This window comes from Aspergillus bombycis (genome assembly GCF_001792695.1).
Source record: "Aspergillus bombycis strain NRRL26010 chromosome Unknown contig00003, whole genome shotgun sequence".
NCBI classification, from domain to species: domain Eukaryota; kingdom Fungi; phylum Ascomycota; class Eurotiomycetes; order Eurotiales; family Aspergillaceae; genus Aspergillus; species Aspergillus bombycis.
This window is the reverse complement of record NW_019170005.1, coordinates 619,814-636,349: the sequence shown is the minus strand read 5'-3', so window position 1 is coordinate 636,349 and position 16,536 is coordinate 619,814. Positions and strand designations below refer to the sequence as shown.

The 16,536-nt window shown below is 52.9% G+C and overlaps 6 protein-coding genes across 6 annotated transcripts; 4 read left to right on the top strand and 2 right to left on the bottom strand.

Annotated features, from left to right (window-relative positions):
- Positions 1–963: 963 nt before the first annotated feature.
- On the top strand, positions 964–2,811 carry ABOM_001013 (putative MFS transporter; the record flags this gene model as incomplete). The annotated part of the gene is made up of 6 exons (XM_022528143.1): positions 964–1,177; positions 1,245–1,278; positions 1,333–1,497; positions 1,556–2,027; positions 2,101–2,428; positions 2,495–2,811. 6 exons carry the CDS (start codon positions 964–966, stop codon positions 2,809–2,811), a joined length of 1,530 nt encoding a protein of 509 aa, XP_022394132.1.
- Positions 2,812–3,358: 547 nt separating this feature from the next.
- ABOM_001012 (retrograde regulation protein 2) lies at positions 3,359–5,129 on the top strand (the record flags this gene model as incomplete). Its single annotated transcript, XM_022528142.1, has 2 exons — positions 3,359–3,429; positions 3,485–5,129. Coding segments are annotated over 2 exons (1,716 nt in total), but the record flags the coding sequence as incomplete, so codon positions are not given.
- Positions 5,130–5,977: 848 nt separating this feature from the next.
- thiA (thiamine thiazole synthase) lies at positions 5,978–7,017 on the top strand (the record flags this gene model as incomplete). Its single annotated transcript, XM_022528141.1, has 2 exons — positions 5,978–6,314; positions 6,371–7,017. The coding sequence occupies 2 exons, from the start codon at positions 5,978–5,980 to the stop codon at positions 7,015–7,017; spliced, it is 984 nt and encodes a 327-aa protein (XP_022394134.1).
- A 249-nt stretch (positions 7,018–7,266) lies between these two features.
- Positions 7,267–8,697, bottom strand: ABOM_001010 (inositol phosphosphingolipid phospholipase; the record flags this gene model as incomplete). The annotated part of the gene is made up of 1 exon (XM_022528140.1): positions 7,267–8,697. The coding sequence occupies one exon, from the start codon at positions 8,695–8,697 to the stop codon at positions 7,267–7,269; it is 1,431 nt and encodes a 476-aa protein (XP_022394135.1).
- A 332-nt stretch (positions 8,698–9,029) lies between these two features.
- ABOM_001009 (WD40 repeat domain-containing protein) lies at positions 9,030–10,807 on the top strand (the record flags this gene model as incomplete). The annotated part of the gene is made up of 3 exons (XM_022528139.1): positions 9,030–9,597; positions 9,653–9,816; positions 9,878–10,807. 3 exons carry the CDS (start codon positions 9,030–9,032, stop codon positions 10,805–10,807), a joined length of 1,662 nt encoding a protein of 553 aa, XP_022394128.1.
- A 1,425-nt stretch (positions 10,808–12,232) lies between these two features.
- Positions 12,233–13,401, bottom strand: ABOM_001008 (alpha/beta hydrolase; the record flags this gene model as incomplete). Its single annotated transcript, XM_022528138.1, has 3 exons — positions 12,233–12,613; positions 12,653–13,021; positions 13,078–13,401. 3 exons carry the CDS (start codon positions 13,399–13,401, stop codon positions 12,233–12,235), a joined length of 1,074 nt encoding a protein of 357 aa, XP_022394127.1.
- Between the last annotated feature and the right edge of the window lie 3,135 nt (positions 13,402–16,536).

The following is a 16,536-nucleotide window of genomic DNA, read 5'->3' as shown; positions in this document are numbered from 1 at the left end:
TCTTCTCAACGCCCTTGTTAGAGAACCCCTTCATGGCTAAAGTCCGGGCTGTTCCATAGTAGTACGAGTACTGAATTCTGACACATAAGCTGCTTCATGTCCAAGTCGGTATGTATGCACATGCAACCACCCCCGTACTTGCGAAGTGTTTGAAGTCGGATGCCGATGTCATGTACCTTGCATATCGGATTGCCAGCCTCCTCGGTCGGTCGAATAGTCCATTTGGAGTCAGTCCATAGATCTGTACATAAGTCCATAAGGCGACTGTCCAAATATAATCAAATAAAACAAACATGTCTACCGAGTAGCGATCAGGGAGACCGTCCGAGACCGTGCGTGTACTTGGTGTGGGACGGCGAAAAGATACTTACTAGTACTAGTGAGTACTCGTAGTACTCCGTACTGTCGGATCGAATAGCCCTTCCCCCGCCCCCAAACAAGCCTTGCGCAAGCTTTGGTGCGGTCTCGCTGCCACCAAACCCGAATCGGAAGCTTTCTCCGCAATTGGCTTATACCCAGTAGTTCATTCATCCTCCCCGTGCTTGCTGCATCGTCCAGTTTCCAATCGTGACTCACGATACCCCAGTCTACATCCAACTTGAAGTCGGCAAAGCATGGTACCCGAATTCAATGGCCTCCCCCCCCCACCACGACCACCCAATGGTCTTGCCGTCACCAGTATTCAGGACAAGTATTCAACTCTCTCCCTTGCATGGCGTCACTCCTCCCCATGTGGGACGCTGGCACTTGTACCATTTCCGGTTAACTTTTGCTGATCTTCCAATAGACTCAATAATGGCCCTGTTCGCTAAACAAATTTCTCCGACATGACACGCCTATAAAAGATCCCCCGTCGCTCTTTCAAGGTTTTTTTTTTATTTTCGCTTCCTTAGCTGTTGTTGGTGCTTCACCGCGAGCCTCTCTCGCCCTTGTGTCCCCCCCCCCCCTCTCCCCAAATCAATTATGGGTTTCTTTGGAAAGAAAGATCCGTCTGGTGACGAGATCAAAGAGGTTCCAATACTGAGCGACCCGGAGAAGCAGCAGCCGGTCCACCACGATGACGTGCAGACCGCTCTTCCTCAAATTCCCCAGGCGGTGGTACACATTGACCCTGCTGTTGAAGCGCGCATCTTAAAGAAACTCGATCTAAGAGTGCCCACTCTCATGGGATTTTTATGTATGTCTCCGCGTTCGCGCACTCTTCACCGGCGTCACTCTTCAACGCGTGTCTAACTTGTCGACAGACCTCCTTTCTCTTCTTGATCGAAGCAATATTGGGTTTGTTAGCATAGCTCCATGATGACGATAATATCAAACTGACCAGTAACGAAGAAATGCGAAGATCGCAGGGATGAAGGATGATTTGGACCTCTCCGGAAATCGCTATGCCTGGCTCCTAACGATCTTCTACATCTCCTATGTCATATTCGAGTTTGGGGCATTCATGTGGAAGATCATGCCGCCCCATCGATGGGCAGCCATTACTGTCCTGTCCTGGTATGTCAAAGACACCCCCAACCACTATGCCTCTCGAACCTCTCTAATCCACCGGAAGGGGTATTGTGGCGACATGTCAGGCCGCGGTCCAGAACTGGGAGGGACTCATGGCTTTGCGCTTCCTGCTCGGCATGTCAGAGGCTGCCTTTGGCCCCGGAACGCCATATTTACTGTCTTTCTTCTATCGCCGTCATGAGCTTGGCTTCCGTTGTGGATTATTCGTGTCAGCCGCCCCTCTGGCGAACACATTTGCCGGTGCCCTTGCGTATGGAATTACTTCGGGTCATTCCAAGTTAGCGAACTGGCGGTTGCTATTTCTGGTGGAGGGCAGCCCGTCATTGCTGGCTGCTATCCTAGCCTGGCGATTTCTACCCGACAGCCCGTCCAAAGCCCGGTTTTTGACCGAAGAAGAGAAGGAGGTCGCGCGAGCAAGAAGTCTTCAGCAGAGTGGCGAACGCGAACGGTCGACCAAGATCAATTGGAGAGAGTTGGCTGAAACACTAATGGATGCTAAAGCATGGCTAACCGCGGTATGTTGATGCTGAGTTCATAATGTTTACTTGTGCTGGTGGCGCATGATAGCTGATGGCCAGTGTGGATTAGTTGATGTACTTCAGCTGCAACGTGAGCTTTTCTTCGCTTCCGGTGTTCCTTCCCACCATCCTGAAGGATATGGGGTTCACTTCGATCAACGCCCAAGGGCTTACGGCTCCGCCCTACTTTGCTTCGTTCCTGGTCACAATTGCCACCACCTGGATCGCTGATCGGCTGCAACAGCGTGGCTTGATGCTGGTCATCCTGTCTCTGATCGGAGCTATTGGCTACGTTCTCCTTGCTACCTGCACATCTGTGGGCGCGCGTTACGCTGGGGTGTTCCTCGCTGCTATCGGTGTTTTCCCTTGTATCGCGAATATTCTCCCATGGGTTCTGAGTAAGTGCTCTCCCAGTGCATGTTTTCCTAACCCACCATAATGGGAGGCTAACGAACATGCACCAGATAACCAAGGCTCGGATTCACGCCGCGGCATGGGTATTGTCATCCTCAATGTCATTGGCCAATGCGGACCCTTCCTGGGCACAAACGTCTTCCCAGAAAGCGACGGACCGCGCTACATCCGCGGACAGTCCATTTGCGCCGCCTTCATGTTCTTCACCATGATTCTCGCGCTCACTCTCCGAACCCTTCTAGTCTGGGAGAACCGCCGCTTAGACAAGCAACATGGCACACAGGCCGAGAGGGAGGCACGGGGGTGGAGTAAAGGAGAAAACGTCGCCGAAGAGAATTACGGAGCTGGATTCCGGTACGTGCTATAGTTCTGTAGAACGCGAAAAAAAAAAAAAAGTAACGATGCTGGAAACGAACGCTACGATGTGACGATTGGATGTGAAATCTGGATTATGTATACGTACTATAATATTCATCCAAAAATGCGATTGAAGAACAAACCTTTCTCTCTCTTTCTTTTTCCATTTTGACTCGTCCTTGTTGAATAAAAGTCGCGTGCCATGAAACGTCGCTTAGTCGGGCACATGCAGTGTATGCCTCCCCGGTCCTAATGTGGTTAAATATTTAAGTGGAGGGGCACCAACTCAGTTCCACTTCGCAAAATAAGCAAGCAGCTGAAGCTAACGCCTTATCTTACCCCTCTAGATTTTCCGGGCGATTGACTAATTTAATTCTTTCCACAAACTAGCCAGCCCTAGACACCGTATCGGGCGATCCTGAGACAAGTTTTACATAGCTTAGAAGCAACCTCTATATAACTAGCACCAAGGAACAACCCACCCAGATACAGGTAGGTATGTACATGGTACTTCCCCCCCAAGATCACCGGGAACCCCACAACTAACTGCCGAAGTAGACAGTACAGCCACCATGGCCTATGCATCAGGAAACAATGCCCATCTTTATGGGATCGTGGATATGGGAAGGTAAATACCACATATACAGACCTGAAGTGAGTTCTACGAATTAACATCACCCCAGCAATGGAATCCGCTTCTCCATCACCGACATCTCACCCCCGACAGCGCGGACAATGCCCACCGTTTACCAGGACCGGGCTGGCATTTCGCTCTACGATGCCCAGTTCGCGGGTAGTTCGCGCGGCCCCATCCCGCAGGACATTATAGAGCAGGTCGTGGATCGGTTGGTGCGGTTCCAGATTACGTGTGATGATTTTGGGGTTCCTGCGCAGAATGTTTACGTGCTTGCTACGGAGGCGACGCGGACAGCGCCGAATTCGGAGGAGTTCCGGGCGCGCATCAAGGACCGCACCGGGTGGGAGGTGCGTCTGCTGTCTAAGGAGGATGAGGGGAGGATTGGGGCGCTGGGTATCGCGAGCAGTGCTTCCTCTGTCGCGGGGCTGGCGATGGATCTCGGGGGTGGCAGCACGCAGATTACGTGGGTGGTTGAGAAGGATGGGGTTGTGACTACCAGTCCGCGGGGATCGTTCAGTTTCCCTTACGGGGCGGCGGCGTTGACGAAGCGGTTGGAGCAGGCGAAGGCTGAAGGGAAGAAGGCAGAGAAGGCGTTGAAGCAGGAAATGATCAACAACTTTCAGGAGGCGTATCGGGCTCTGGAGGTCCCTGAGTTTCTGTTGGAGACGGCGAAGTCCCTGGGGAGGTTTGATTTGTACCTCTGTGGAGGCGGGTTCAGGGGTTGGGGCTACGTGCTCATGAACCAGCACAAGGTGGCTCCTTATCCGATTCCCATCATTAATGGGTTTCGAGTGCGCAGAGAAGACTTCCATGATACCGTGTCGGTTCTGGATTCGGTCTCTGACTCTGATGAGAAGATATTCGGGGTCTCGAAGCGACGGGCTTCGCAAATCCCCGCGGTGGCTGTCCTGGTCAATGTGATCATGGACGCCTTGCCGGACATTACACACATCCAGTTCTGCCAGGGAGGGGTCCGGGAGGGTTTTCTTTTCGACCAGATGCCCCAGGAGGTTCGCGCACAAGATCCGCTTCTGGCGGCAAGTTTGCCATATGCATCTCCATCCAATGCAGCCATTAGAGGACTGCTGACTGCCGCGTTGCCTTCGACGTCTTCGCCCATAGAATCTCGCCATGCACCAGTTTCGTTCTCCCCCCAATTACTAGGGGCGCTCGCAAACCTGCTTTTTGCTCATTCCCGGGTGCCGCGCGAATCGCGTTCGGCTGTTGCGTTGCATAGTACTACGACCGGCATCCTGGCATCGGTGAACACTCTATCACACGTCGAACGTGCCCTGATTGCCCTGATTCTCTGCGAGCGCTGGGCAGGCGACCTGGCACCCACGGATGAAGTATTTCACCGGCAACTGAGCCGGTGTGTTTCTAAGCAGGAGGCTTGGTGGTGTCAGTACTTGGGCCGGGTAGCGACCCTAATTGGAGACGTGCATCCATCCGGCCGTGTGTCGGACACGCATTGGAGGATCCGACTGGAAACAGAATGGGAATCCATTGTGAAGAAGAAAGACGAGTGCGATATGCTCCGTCTCAAAGTGAAATGCAATAATGGTGTTGTTGCTGCTGCCGCCTTCTCGCTTGACAGCTTGCAGGAAAAGGCGGAGAAAGTCGAGAAAGCCGGAAAGAAAAAGAACTGGCCAAAGGATTATGGAGTGCGAGTGGGGGTAACGATTTGCTAAGGGTTTCAGTATTGAGGAGACTCCGGTCGTGGATATTTACTGTTTGGATCAATGTTAATAAAGTATGTTGTGGTGGATCGCTTCACGGCCCACGGCCCAGTGGGAAGTCCACCATTCCTCGATATGACAGACGGGCAATTGATGACTGGATCGCATTGGTAACGAAATGTAAAAGCTAGAGATCGTCCGCCGATGTCAGGATGATTTCACTTGTTTCTTGACCGGCTCACCGGCCAAAGCTAAAGACGAGCAAAAGGACCGGATAGATTCGGGTGGGCGGATCTATACGGTATAGTGCGCTTATCACGTTGACTCAACCCATGCTATTTAACTTGACCCCTCCTTCTCAACCCCGCCATCCTCTTTCTCTCTTTTCTTCTCATCACACACAATTCCTATCTCAGATTTCAATTTCAACAGTCCTCGGACAAAAGCTGAACAAGTCTTCCTCCCCTCCATAAACCTTGGGTGATTGGAATTGCTGACCATCTATAGTTCCCAACCCATCCCAATGTAAATACACCTCGATTAGCCCTTTTTTAGGGCATACGATGGAAGTCATGGAATGCTTTTGGCTGGACTCTCAATGATCAAGGTATCTTAGGTAACGTCTTTGGCGTGGGCCGGTGTTCGTTCCCATTCATCGATGCATTCACATGTCCTCCCAAAGCTGGACCCTAGACTCTAGAGTCCTAGCCTGGAAGGACATGGCGTCGATGGACTGGGTTCGTTCTGAGATTATACGGCTAAAACTTGATCTGGATAATACCAGCGAAAAGGATCATGCTTTCCCTCGTCCCCCCAGTTGATGGAATGGCTAACAAATTGCAGTCATTATAACTTGAAACATGTCTCCCCCAGCTGCCATCTACGAACCCACTGTGGTCCCTACCGGCCTCAAGGGTAAGGTCGTGGTTCCTGAGACCGCCCCCGTTGAGGGATCGTCTCAGACCAAGCTCCTCGACCAGTTCGGTGGCAAGTGGGACGAGTTCAAGTTTGCCCCTATTCGCGAAAGCCAGGTCTCTCGTGCCATGACCAGACGTTACTTCGAGGACCTGGACAAGTACGCCGAGAGTGACGTTGTCATTGTTGGTGCTGGTTCCTGCGGTCTGAGCACTGCGTACGTCCTGGCCAATGCTCGTCCGGACCTGAAGATTGCTATCGTCGAGGCCAGCGTCTCTCCTGGTTAGTACTCGATGATCAATGGCCTTCCGCTGAGCTTTAGAGCTAACTTGTAATAGGTGGTGGTGCCTGGTTGGGTGGCCAACTCTTTTCTGCTATGGTCATGCGCCGTCCCGCGGAAGTCTTCTTGAACGAGCTGGGTGTTCCTTATGAAGAGGACGCAAACCCCAACTACGTTGTTGTCAAGCACGCCTCCCTGTTCACCTCGACTCTTATGTCGAAGGTTCTCTCCTTCCCCAATGTCAAGCTCTTCAATGCTACCGCCGTTGAGGACTTGATCACCCGTCCTACCGCGGGCGGCAACCCCCAGATTGCTGGTGTGGTCGTCAACTGGACGCTGGTCACCCTTCACCACGACGATCACTCCTGCATGGACCCCAACACTATCAACGCTCCTGTCATCATTAGTACCACTGGTCACGATGGCCCATTCGGCGCCTTCTGTGCCAAGCGATTGGTGTCCATGGGCAGTGTTGACAAGCTGGGTGGCATGCGTGGTCTCGACATGAACTCGGCCGAGGATGCCATCGTCAAGAACACCCGTGAGGTTACCAAGGGCTTGATCATCGGCGGTATGGAGCTGTCTGAAATCGATGGCTTCAACCGCATGGGCCCCACCTTCGGTGCCATGGTTCTCAGTGGTGTCAAGGCTGCCGAGGAGGCATTGAAGGTGTTCGACGAGCGTCAGCGCGAGTGTGCTGAGTAAATGACTCACTACTTGTCTAGCTTGAGTGTGTGGTCCAGATTGTGTTACGGTTTTGACGACCGGGGAATGATGATTATGTGATAGCTCTGAGATTTGAATGAACTCGTTAACTCGTATTCCACATGCATATGTAAATCGCCATGTCCTGTATGTAGCGGCAGGACATTCTAGAGTAATTATGTGTCACAAGAAAAACAATATGATACAACCAAAGGTACAAGACATTGTCAGTCATGATACTGCATGTACTCATTCCGACTTCTTCCCAGATCCACCGCTTCTCTCGACCAATTCTTTCGCATTCCGCACCTCCCACTCAAACTCCTTCAGTGCGCGCAGCTCGCTTGACATGAACAGCCCGCCAATCAATCCATCCAAAATCCCAGCCCCGAAGCTCAGGGTGCTGACCAAAACCAAGATAAACGCCACATACGACAGATCCCCCGTCCACCAGACGCCGACAAAGCAGCCAATGGACACAAACACGGATGTAATAAAGTGGGCGAGCCTCCAACGACGTTGAGACCGTTCACGTTGAACATAGGTGTGAATCATGTCGATAATACGGTCATAGGTGTCTGGTGATAAGGCTGTATTCGGAATTACGGACTGGCGAAGCTTATTGTCCATCGAGTCGTCCGCATCAGAGGGACAAGCAGAGCGGGTGATGGTGGCTTCGACGGCGAAATGATCGCTCAGCGAACAACGGAGCGTGGGATGCCGCTGTGTCATACCAATATTGACAGACTCGACAGACCATTGGGGTGCAGGGAAGGCGGGCGGATATCCGCCGTCGCCGACGAAGATATAATCCAGCCGTTTCCCCCTCGAGCAAGGCGCATCCTTGTCGACGACGATATCCTCCCCTTTCTCCAGCCGTTTGCGTTCCTCCTTGGTCCACCGCCAGGTGTTGAATTTGCCGTCGCATGTGGCGCCGTTCACATGGAGGTTGAACTCGGCTGACGGGGTCGGTTTGCCTCGTTTCTGTTCGATGGGGTCGATGGGGGCGGCCACAGATGAGTCCGGGTAGATAGCCTGCCATACGTCCTGGACGGGGCTATGGGCGCGAATAAGCTGGTGAGCGAACGACGACGGCACCATGTTGAAGTCGCCCAGTCCAATAGCAAGGTGGCCTCGTTCCGCGGCGCCGCGCATCAACTTGGCGATCTCCCAGGCTTGCGCGGTGCGATGGCAGATGTACGAATCATTCGGCTCCTTCTCGTAGGGGGCGTGGAGATGCGTGCAGAACACTTCGGCGACGTCGCCGGCTCCGGGACCGAAGCGTACACGAGCACAGGCGACACCCTTCCCGACGTACCAGTCGCCGCGGAAGAACGCCGTTGGACGTCCGTTGAGTGGATATCCGTACATGGAGCTCTCTTCAATGGGCCATTTCGAGAGAATGGCGAGCCCTGCACCCATCACGCCGCCGAAGTAGAACTTGCCATAAGGGAGGAGGTGACGGGTCTGCTCACGGATGCTCTCGTAGTCTTGTTGTGTCCAGCATTCTTGGAGTCCGACAATCTCGGGGGCAGGGTCGGCCAGGGCCAGCTGGCGACCGATCTCTGAGAGACGCTCGTGGCGGTATTTGGCGAGGTATTTGAGGCCCCAGCAGTTCAGGGTGAAGATGCGGATCTGGGAGGGGGCTTCGGAGGGGTAGACGGTGGATTGGGCGGACATGGTGGCCGCGCGGGATTAAGCAGAAATGATATATATGAATTATTAGGAATTAAGTAAGTTGGACAGCTAGCGATGGGTCATATTTGGTGCCTATGCGATCTAATCGACGTGGCTGCATCCGCGTGAACATGGAATAGTAACTTTTGCTGGATGACGCCGACAAGCGCGATCAGCCACCCTCACCGCCCTGCCACCGCCGTCTCTCATTGGCCGGGGATTATTATTCTTCTGGATCTTCGCGATAGATTCATTCAGGCCGATTGTTCCTCCTGCGCCCTTGTTTCTCCTTCAATCTCTCGCGCCCCCTTGGTTCCTTCTGGATTTTTGATCAGATGGACGGGAATAACCACCGCTCCAAGCGCCGTCGACTGGATCGGTCCCCAAGCCGCGAAAATGGCTACATCCAGTCCCCCGTGGAGTCTTCATCGGACGAACTTGCCGCGGGCTCCGATCACGACGAGGCCGAGCGGCGTCGCGCAAGCTGGTCCTTACAGAAAGCATTACCTCCAAAGCGTCCAAACACCCGTCTGCGCAGTTTCAGCGGCTCGGAAAGCCCAGATGAGCTGGCAGTAGACGCTGATGTGTATTGGCGCTCCCGCAACCGGGGCCGCAGTTCGTCGCCCTCCGACGTGAGCGCCGCGGGGCCGTCATCAGAACACTACCAAGACGAGGAGGGAGCTGACGCTGATGCGGACGACAACGAATCCCCTGGGGAAGGGAATGCAGAGCCCGAGCAAGCATATTCAGATCGGTCGCCCACGCCTGTCCCTCCGCCGCCGCCGCCGCCGCCGCCCAAACCGGACAAGATCAATTACCAGCAAAAGTTTTTATTACGAGGTCACTTACGGGGGGTTTCCACCGTGCGGTTCTCGCCTGATTCCTCTATGATTGCCAGTGGCGGTGGGTTTTGAAACTGTCTTGTACGTTTCCGGGTCGGCTGCTGATTCGCTTCTAGGTGCCGACGGGGCTGTCAAGGTGTGGGATACGTTGACCGGAAAGCTTGTGCATACGTTCGAGGGCCATCTGGCAGGAGTATCGACAATCTCCTGGAGCCCGGATGGGGCTATCATTGCTTCTGGGTCGGATGACAAGACGATCCGCCTCTGGAATGTGCTGACGGTATGCCCCCCTTCCTTCGGCTGACAGCTCGTCTCCACTAAAAGTGTTCCCCGCCGTATAGGGCAAAGCGCATTCGATCCCCTTCGTTGGCCACCATAACTACGTCTACCAGATTGCCTTCTCGCCAAAGGGCAACATGCTGGTCAGCGGTTCTTACGACGAAGCGGTATTCCTCTGGGACGTGCGCTCTGCGACTGTGATGCGTTCCCTCCCCGCGCATTCCGACCCCGTCGGCGGGATCGACGTCGTCTGGGACGGAACCCTCATCGCATCCTGCGCGACCGACGGGCTGATTCGAATTTGGGACACGGCAACGGGCCAGTGCCTGCGCACGTTGGTCCACGAGGACAACCCACCGGTCACGTCGGTCAAGTTCTCACCCAATGGCAAGTTTGTCCTGGCCTGGTCGCTGGACGACTGCGTACGGCTGTGGAATTACGTGGAAGGACGCTGTATCAAGACCTACCAGGGGCACGTCAACCGGAAATACAGTCTGTCGGGCGGTTTCGGCACATACGGAGTGCGTGGCGCACCGCCCCATGCTTTTGCGGTCAGCGGGAGCGAAGATGGAGCCGTTCTATGTTGGGATGTAGTGAGCAAGAAGACCTTGCAACGGATTGAAGGGCATACAGGAGTGGTACTGGGCGTTGACACTTGCACGCTGGGCGACAAGCGGTTGATGGTGAGTTGTGGACTCGACCAGACGGTGCGGGTGTACGAGGAGGTCGAAGAAGAAGACGACGACGAAATGAAGACCGATGCAAAAGAGTCTCCTCCAGTGACCAACGGCACTGAGCCGAATGGACCGCCAAATGGCGCCGAACCAAATGCAGCCGAACCAAATGAGCCCGAAACAAATGGGATTCTACCAAACGGGATCACACAGAATGGCGCAGAAGGACACGATACAAGTGAGCGGCAGGATACCGGAGATACCCAAGATCCTCAGGATACCGAGATGGCAGATGCTGACGCCGGTCCCGAGGGATGAACCTTTTTCTTGATTTCTTATTCCTTTCTACTATGTAATTTACATACTCTACATGGGTCGGCGTTCGGCAGGATATACTGTACTGTATAATAGACGATAGGATCATGACGACTATTGAATTTCACGATACCAAGCCTTGATCTGCTCTAAGAACACAACCACCCACCAGTGCCTTAGCATATAAGCCTTAGCATATAGGTCTCCAGCAATGCCTACGAATAACGACAGTGTCACTCACTTTCGCACTGCCAAGTTTGACCTCAGCAGATCCAGCCTGTCATTACACTGTCTCATTCTCAGTCATTCTGCAGACCAGGCCAGGCCAGGCGTCAACTCACTCTATACACACCATAGCCATGTCCCAAAGGTTATCCCTCCACCAATTGATCCCTTACAAGAAAGCATGCCAAAAAGAACAGATTCCCCAGGGCAGTCCAGATACATCCGCTCCCCTAGTCAGATGGAGAAAGGAAAGGAAAGCAGGTGCAGATTATGGGGGACATCTACGCAAGGACCCGGAATGTGCTCGTCTGGCTTGGGAAGCCCACTCGGGCCCTCAAAGTGCTGGGCGAAGTCGACGCCTATCTGTGACGGTCAGATCGCTATCTGGACGGACTGCACACGGCATTCCAGCTAGTAGAGCTTTAATGAGACGCAGCTGGCGGACCTGCAGCAGTTCGATTGGGATTCCGTCGCGACGCTCCTGCAACATCCCTGGGCTCGACGTGTCTGGACCATGCAAGAGTTTGTGAAAGTGCCGGTGGCAACGGTCATCCATGGGGATCGGCGTTTCTCTACCCAGGTGTTCTTTTTCCCTGTTATGAAGGTGCTCGGTATCTGAGGGGACTGTCCTTGGTGCCGCGTCAGGATTTTCACAGGCGAGCATTGGGCTGGTATCACCGCCAAACATTTCTGCTCTACGGAGGAAGGTCGACTCGGTTGGGTCTCTAGACGAGCCCTGCTTGGGGATTTTGGGTTGTGTTTTTGACGGTGCGACGGTGCCTTATGTGCTGCGGCTGCGTGCCAAGGTAGTTGAGGGTGTGTTTTCGTTCGCGTATTGGCGGCGGGAGGTGTCGGCATGCTATCTTTCAGGTCGACCCAGTGGTGATGGACGGACAGCGTGTATGTTGGTGGGTGAGTGTTATGTGCATGGTATCATGGAAGATGAGGTTATGGCTCGAGAGGATTTGGATATGAGGTTCTTTGCATTATCTTAAGAGAAAAGGAGTAATCAACTTCAGTGCCTATATGGAGAATCTACCGGGGAGGAGCAAATCACACAATCATATAGATTTGTGTCTATGAGATTTTAGTATCTAGATCAGCTTAGTTGTAAAGCTGCTAATTATATATCGGCTAACAGGGTACATGACTCTAAATTGAACCAATCTGGTTTACACCACCGACTCTATATAGAGTATTAGATCAGAAACGGACCGCCCTGGCTCCCCTCTTGCTGAGATTCGTCTGGAAGAACCGAGTGAGCTTGCCAAAGGGGATGAGATCGACGCGATCGTAGAGGTCGACGTGACCGGCTCTAGGCACCCAGAACAGCTCCTTCGGTTCGGCCGCACGCGCATAAGCGTCCTCGCTGAACTCGCGGGAATGTGCCTGGTCACCCGAGATGAAGAGCAAGGGACGCGGCGAGATGGTCTCGATATCGTTGAAGGGATAAAAGTTCATGAACTTCACGTTACTGGAGAGCGTGGGGTGGGTTGTGAGGTTCGGCGTGGTGCCCTCAGGCGTGAACTCGCCACGCTCGGTGCGGTAGAAGTCGTAGAACTCACGTCCGACAGCAGGCGTATCCTCCGTGAGCTCATCCGGGGTGCCGCTGGTGTACTAGACGTCGCCGCCGTCGATCTCGGTCCAGCGCTGCTGCGCCGCCCCGGCGATGATCTCCTTGCGCTCGTCGACACTCTGCGACTTCTGCAGCCCGTTGCGGTTGGCGGCGCCCATGTCGTACATGCTCGACGTCGCGATGGCCCGGATGCGCGGGTCGATCTTCGCCGCGCTGATCACGAAGCCACCGCTGCCGCAGATGCCGAGGGCGCCGATGCGCTCGCGGTCGACGTAGTCCTGCGTGCCGAGATAGTCGACCGCTGCGCTGAACGCCTCCGCGTAGAGATCCGGCGACACTGCATTGCGCGGCTCGCCCGAGCTGCCGCCCCAGAACGACAGGTCCAGCGACACCGTCACGAAGCCCTGCTCCGCCAGCTTCGTCGCGTACAGGTTCGCGCTCTGCTCCTTCACGGCGCCCATCGGGTGCCGACCACGATGGCCGGCGCGGTGAAGTTGTTGTTGTTGTTGTTGTTGTTGTTGTTGTTGTTGTTGTTGTTGTTGTTGTTGTTGTTGTTGTTGTTGTTGTTGTTGTTGTTGTTGTTGTTGTTGTTGTTGCGTGTGAAGTTGTTGCGGATGAAGAGGTTGCCCGCGATGGTCATCCGGTACTGGTTCTCGAAGGTGATCGGCTGGACGGTGACGCTGTCGCTGCGGTAGAAGTTGTCGGCTCCGTACGACAGGTTCTGGGCCATTGCGGACATGGTGTTAACGATGGTCGTCAGACCAAGAGCGGCGATGCCGCTTCCCATCATCTTCATGATGCTGATGCTGCTAGTGATACCTGCACACTGAGGTAGTGGTAACTATGAAAGTGTAGAGATGAATGGCTTCTGTCCGAGACGACATGTCGCCCATCTTATATCCACAAGGTGGACACACCAAGACTCTGCACCGCCATCACCTCATAGTCCAAACAGCAGTTGATGTCACCAATAGAGCATCCCAGGATACCACACCGAGGCCACGCGTTGCCAACATCCTTGAACAAGAAGCTGTCATCATGCCAAGAGAGCTGATTGGTAATAACCACCTCAACCAGCCAAGATTCCTGACGAAAATAACCCGCTCGACTTGTTGCATAGTATAGACTCTGAAGGAGATAGCCTTCGGGCCCGTCTATTAAGCTTACATTAAACAGTCGTTCAGTGGCACGCTAATGCAAGTTGCTTACTTGTGGGGGCCCGAACCCCATCCCTGAGAAACCCCTACATGCTTTCCCTGTCGATCCACAACTGCACCTGGCTTACGCTTTAGTGGCAACCATGGGTCGGTGCGGAAGAAATGCGCCCCCCCCCCTCCCCCCCCCCTGCGGCTGTGCATTTGCCATTGCACATTCTGGATTTAAGGAGCTGGGGTTGGTTTGGGGAGACCTTCGGTGTTGAGCTCGGCAGTTTGGGGACTCTAGGCAGCACTGTGGGTGGCTTGGCTCTTGGGCTAGACTCTTATGTTTGTATCCTGTCTGCGAGAATGGCTATGCAGGTATACCTGGTCAATGGCACAATTCCGGAATCCACAGTATCCAGAACAGTCCAGTCTAGCCTTGTATACCTTGGGAGGCAGGTTGATTTCGCAGATCACGGTACATAACTGAACAACCAAGTCATAAGACAACTATGAGATATACTGTCTAGTAGTTAGGGCTGCGATCCAGACAGAAACAACACTATATCTATCCCAGACATGTCGACTCGTGTTGTAGGGTACTACTAGTAGCAACCGGTCTAATGATCAACCATCTTCTACCACTGTCTTCGGTACATGTAGGAGGGTATATAGGGTGGTGGGAATCAGGAGTGTGGGTTTAGCTTGGGCAAGCTTGGATTTGACATCCGACGTGCATTATCTTGCATAGTTCTTGTCGTTGTGGCTTGTGTAGGAGCTAGATATGGGGAGTACTCGCCTGCTTAGAGGGCGGTGTTAGGGAATGCGATGGGATGTTTCTTGAATCCTGAACCTATCCAGTGTCGGGTTGGGGATACGGTTAATACTTTCTGAATTTCATGATCTACTGTATTCTCGTAGAAGTTTGAGTCTTTGTGGTAGACAGGAGAGGTTTCTCTTCAGACCTTCAAAGTACGAGCTAAATGTATGTATGCATTCATCAGTAAGTGAACAAGTGATCAGACATATCGACACACAAATCCAACAACTACCGATATACCGACCAAGAACACCAATAAACCAATATACAAATTCTACCGCATACACATAAGCACATAAGGAATATACATGGCAGGATAACAAAGACGAGCGTGGAAGGGCAGCGCATAGCCTACCACCAATATATATAGTCATCCGCAGGTTGGATGTATATATAGCACAGAAGAACCCACAACAAAAGCATACACAGGTTACAGGAGTCACACGCCAAAGCGACCTTCTATAATTCCGATAAATACTCAGCAGCATTTTATCAGTCGCATTTACGTAGACATCTCTGCTTTACACATACGTATATAGGGTGATAGATGAGGATGTCATCGGATATGGTCGCCCACATGTGACTTGACAGACCCGGATCAAGTGATTCCAACTGTCAGGCTGGACTCTTGAGGAGATGATCTGACCTAGAAATATTATTATATTATTACTCACTTCGCAGGATTTGGAGGGCATGTATAAAGCATTAACCCCCGGGTAGCTTAATTTACTAGTATATATATCTTTGGAAGCTTGTTTCCGCTATACAGCATCCAGGTTCGGTGTCTACCCGTCAGAACATAAGAAGACCAAAGAGAGATATAACACGAGGTATCTCCAAACATACACCGATAATATACAAGTATACACACCAGCAGTATACACGCATATACAGCAACTCTCTTCCCTGTACTTCAACAGCCCTACACCACCCAAACCCAAACCACTACCATCCACCTCTCACGGCCAAAGAAAGAAAATGTGCTTCCTCGAAGTCGACGAAGGCAAAGGCCCCTGTATCCGAGTCGTCGAATTCAGAAACCCACCTATGCGTGTCTCAGTCCCGTCTCCCTCCCACCGTCGTCGGCGCAGACACAGCAGCAGCAGCAGCAGCAGTAGCAGCTCCAGCTCCAGCTCCAGTAGCACTGACAGCCATGACTCGACGAGTGTCTGCCCACCCCGACACGCCCATCCACGCCACTACGAGTCCCCGCGGTCGTCATATACGACTGTGTCGAGACGGCGGATCCGGACAGTAGAGGAATCGCTTCCGATTTCAAGATGGAAGGGCTGGTGGCTTGGGAGTCGGGATTTCTTGCCTGAGCGGAGATGTGTGGAGTATATTGAGCCTGAAGGGAGGCGGATAAGGGAAAGGGAGAGGAGGAGGCCTATGTGGACGGAGGATGTGGAGTATATTCGGGTGTAGGATTGTTGGAAGACATCTTCATGGGCGCTTTGGAGTTGGGAGTTAGGGTTCAGGGTGTTTTGTTTGGGGTTGGGATTGTTTGGTCCAAATGTTTCTTGATTGGTATTCTTCTTCGGTTTCTGATTATTCCTGTGTCATTTTCCTGGTTTTCTTTCTGGTAATTGATTAGATACTACGACGATATACACAGTATTCAGACGTGCATTGGTGTTCCGTGGCTATATTGCTCCATGATCTCATCCCGAACCAAGCATGGGTCAGATAAGCTTAGGCGAAACTCGCCCCCCGGCCTGACAAAGAGGGCTGCTATCCATGGTAACTGTGCTTCGCTTTGTCTGCATTTGGACAATATGACTTCAAAACTTCCGCTTCTCCCGCATGACGTCAGTACCGTTCGCACGGTCGATGCGATCATAAAGTAAAAGTACATGGCCTGGAGAACATGGGTTCGTACTTTTGAAAATATATCTAGTTTAGTACTGTTCTAACCGGCGAACGTTCGTGTGCACCATTTACTAAGCTGTATTGTCTGACCTGCGAGGAAGGC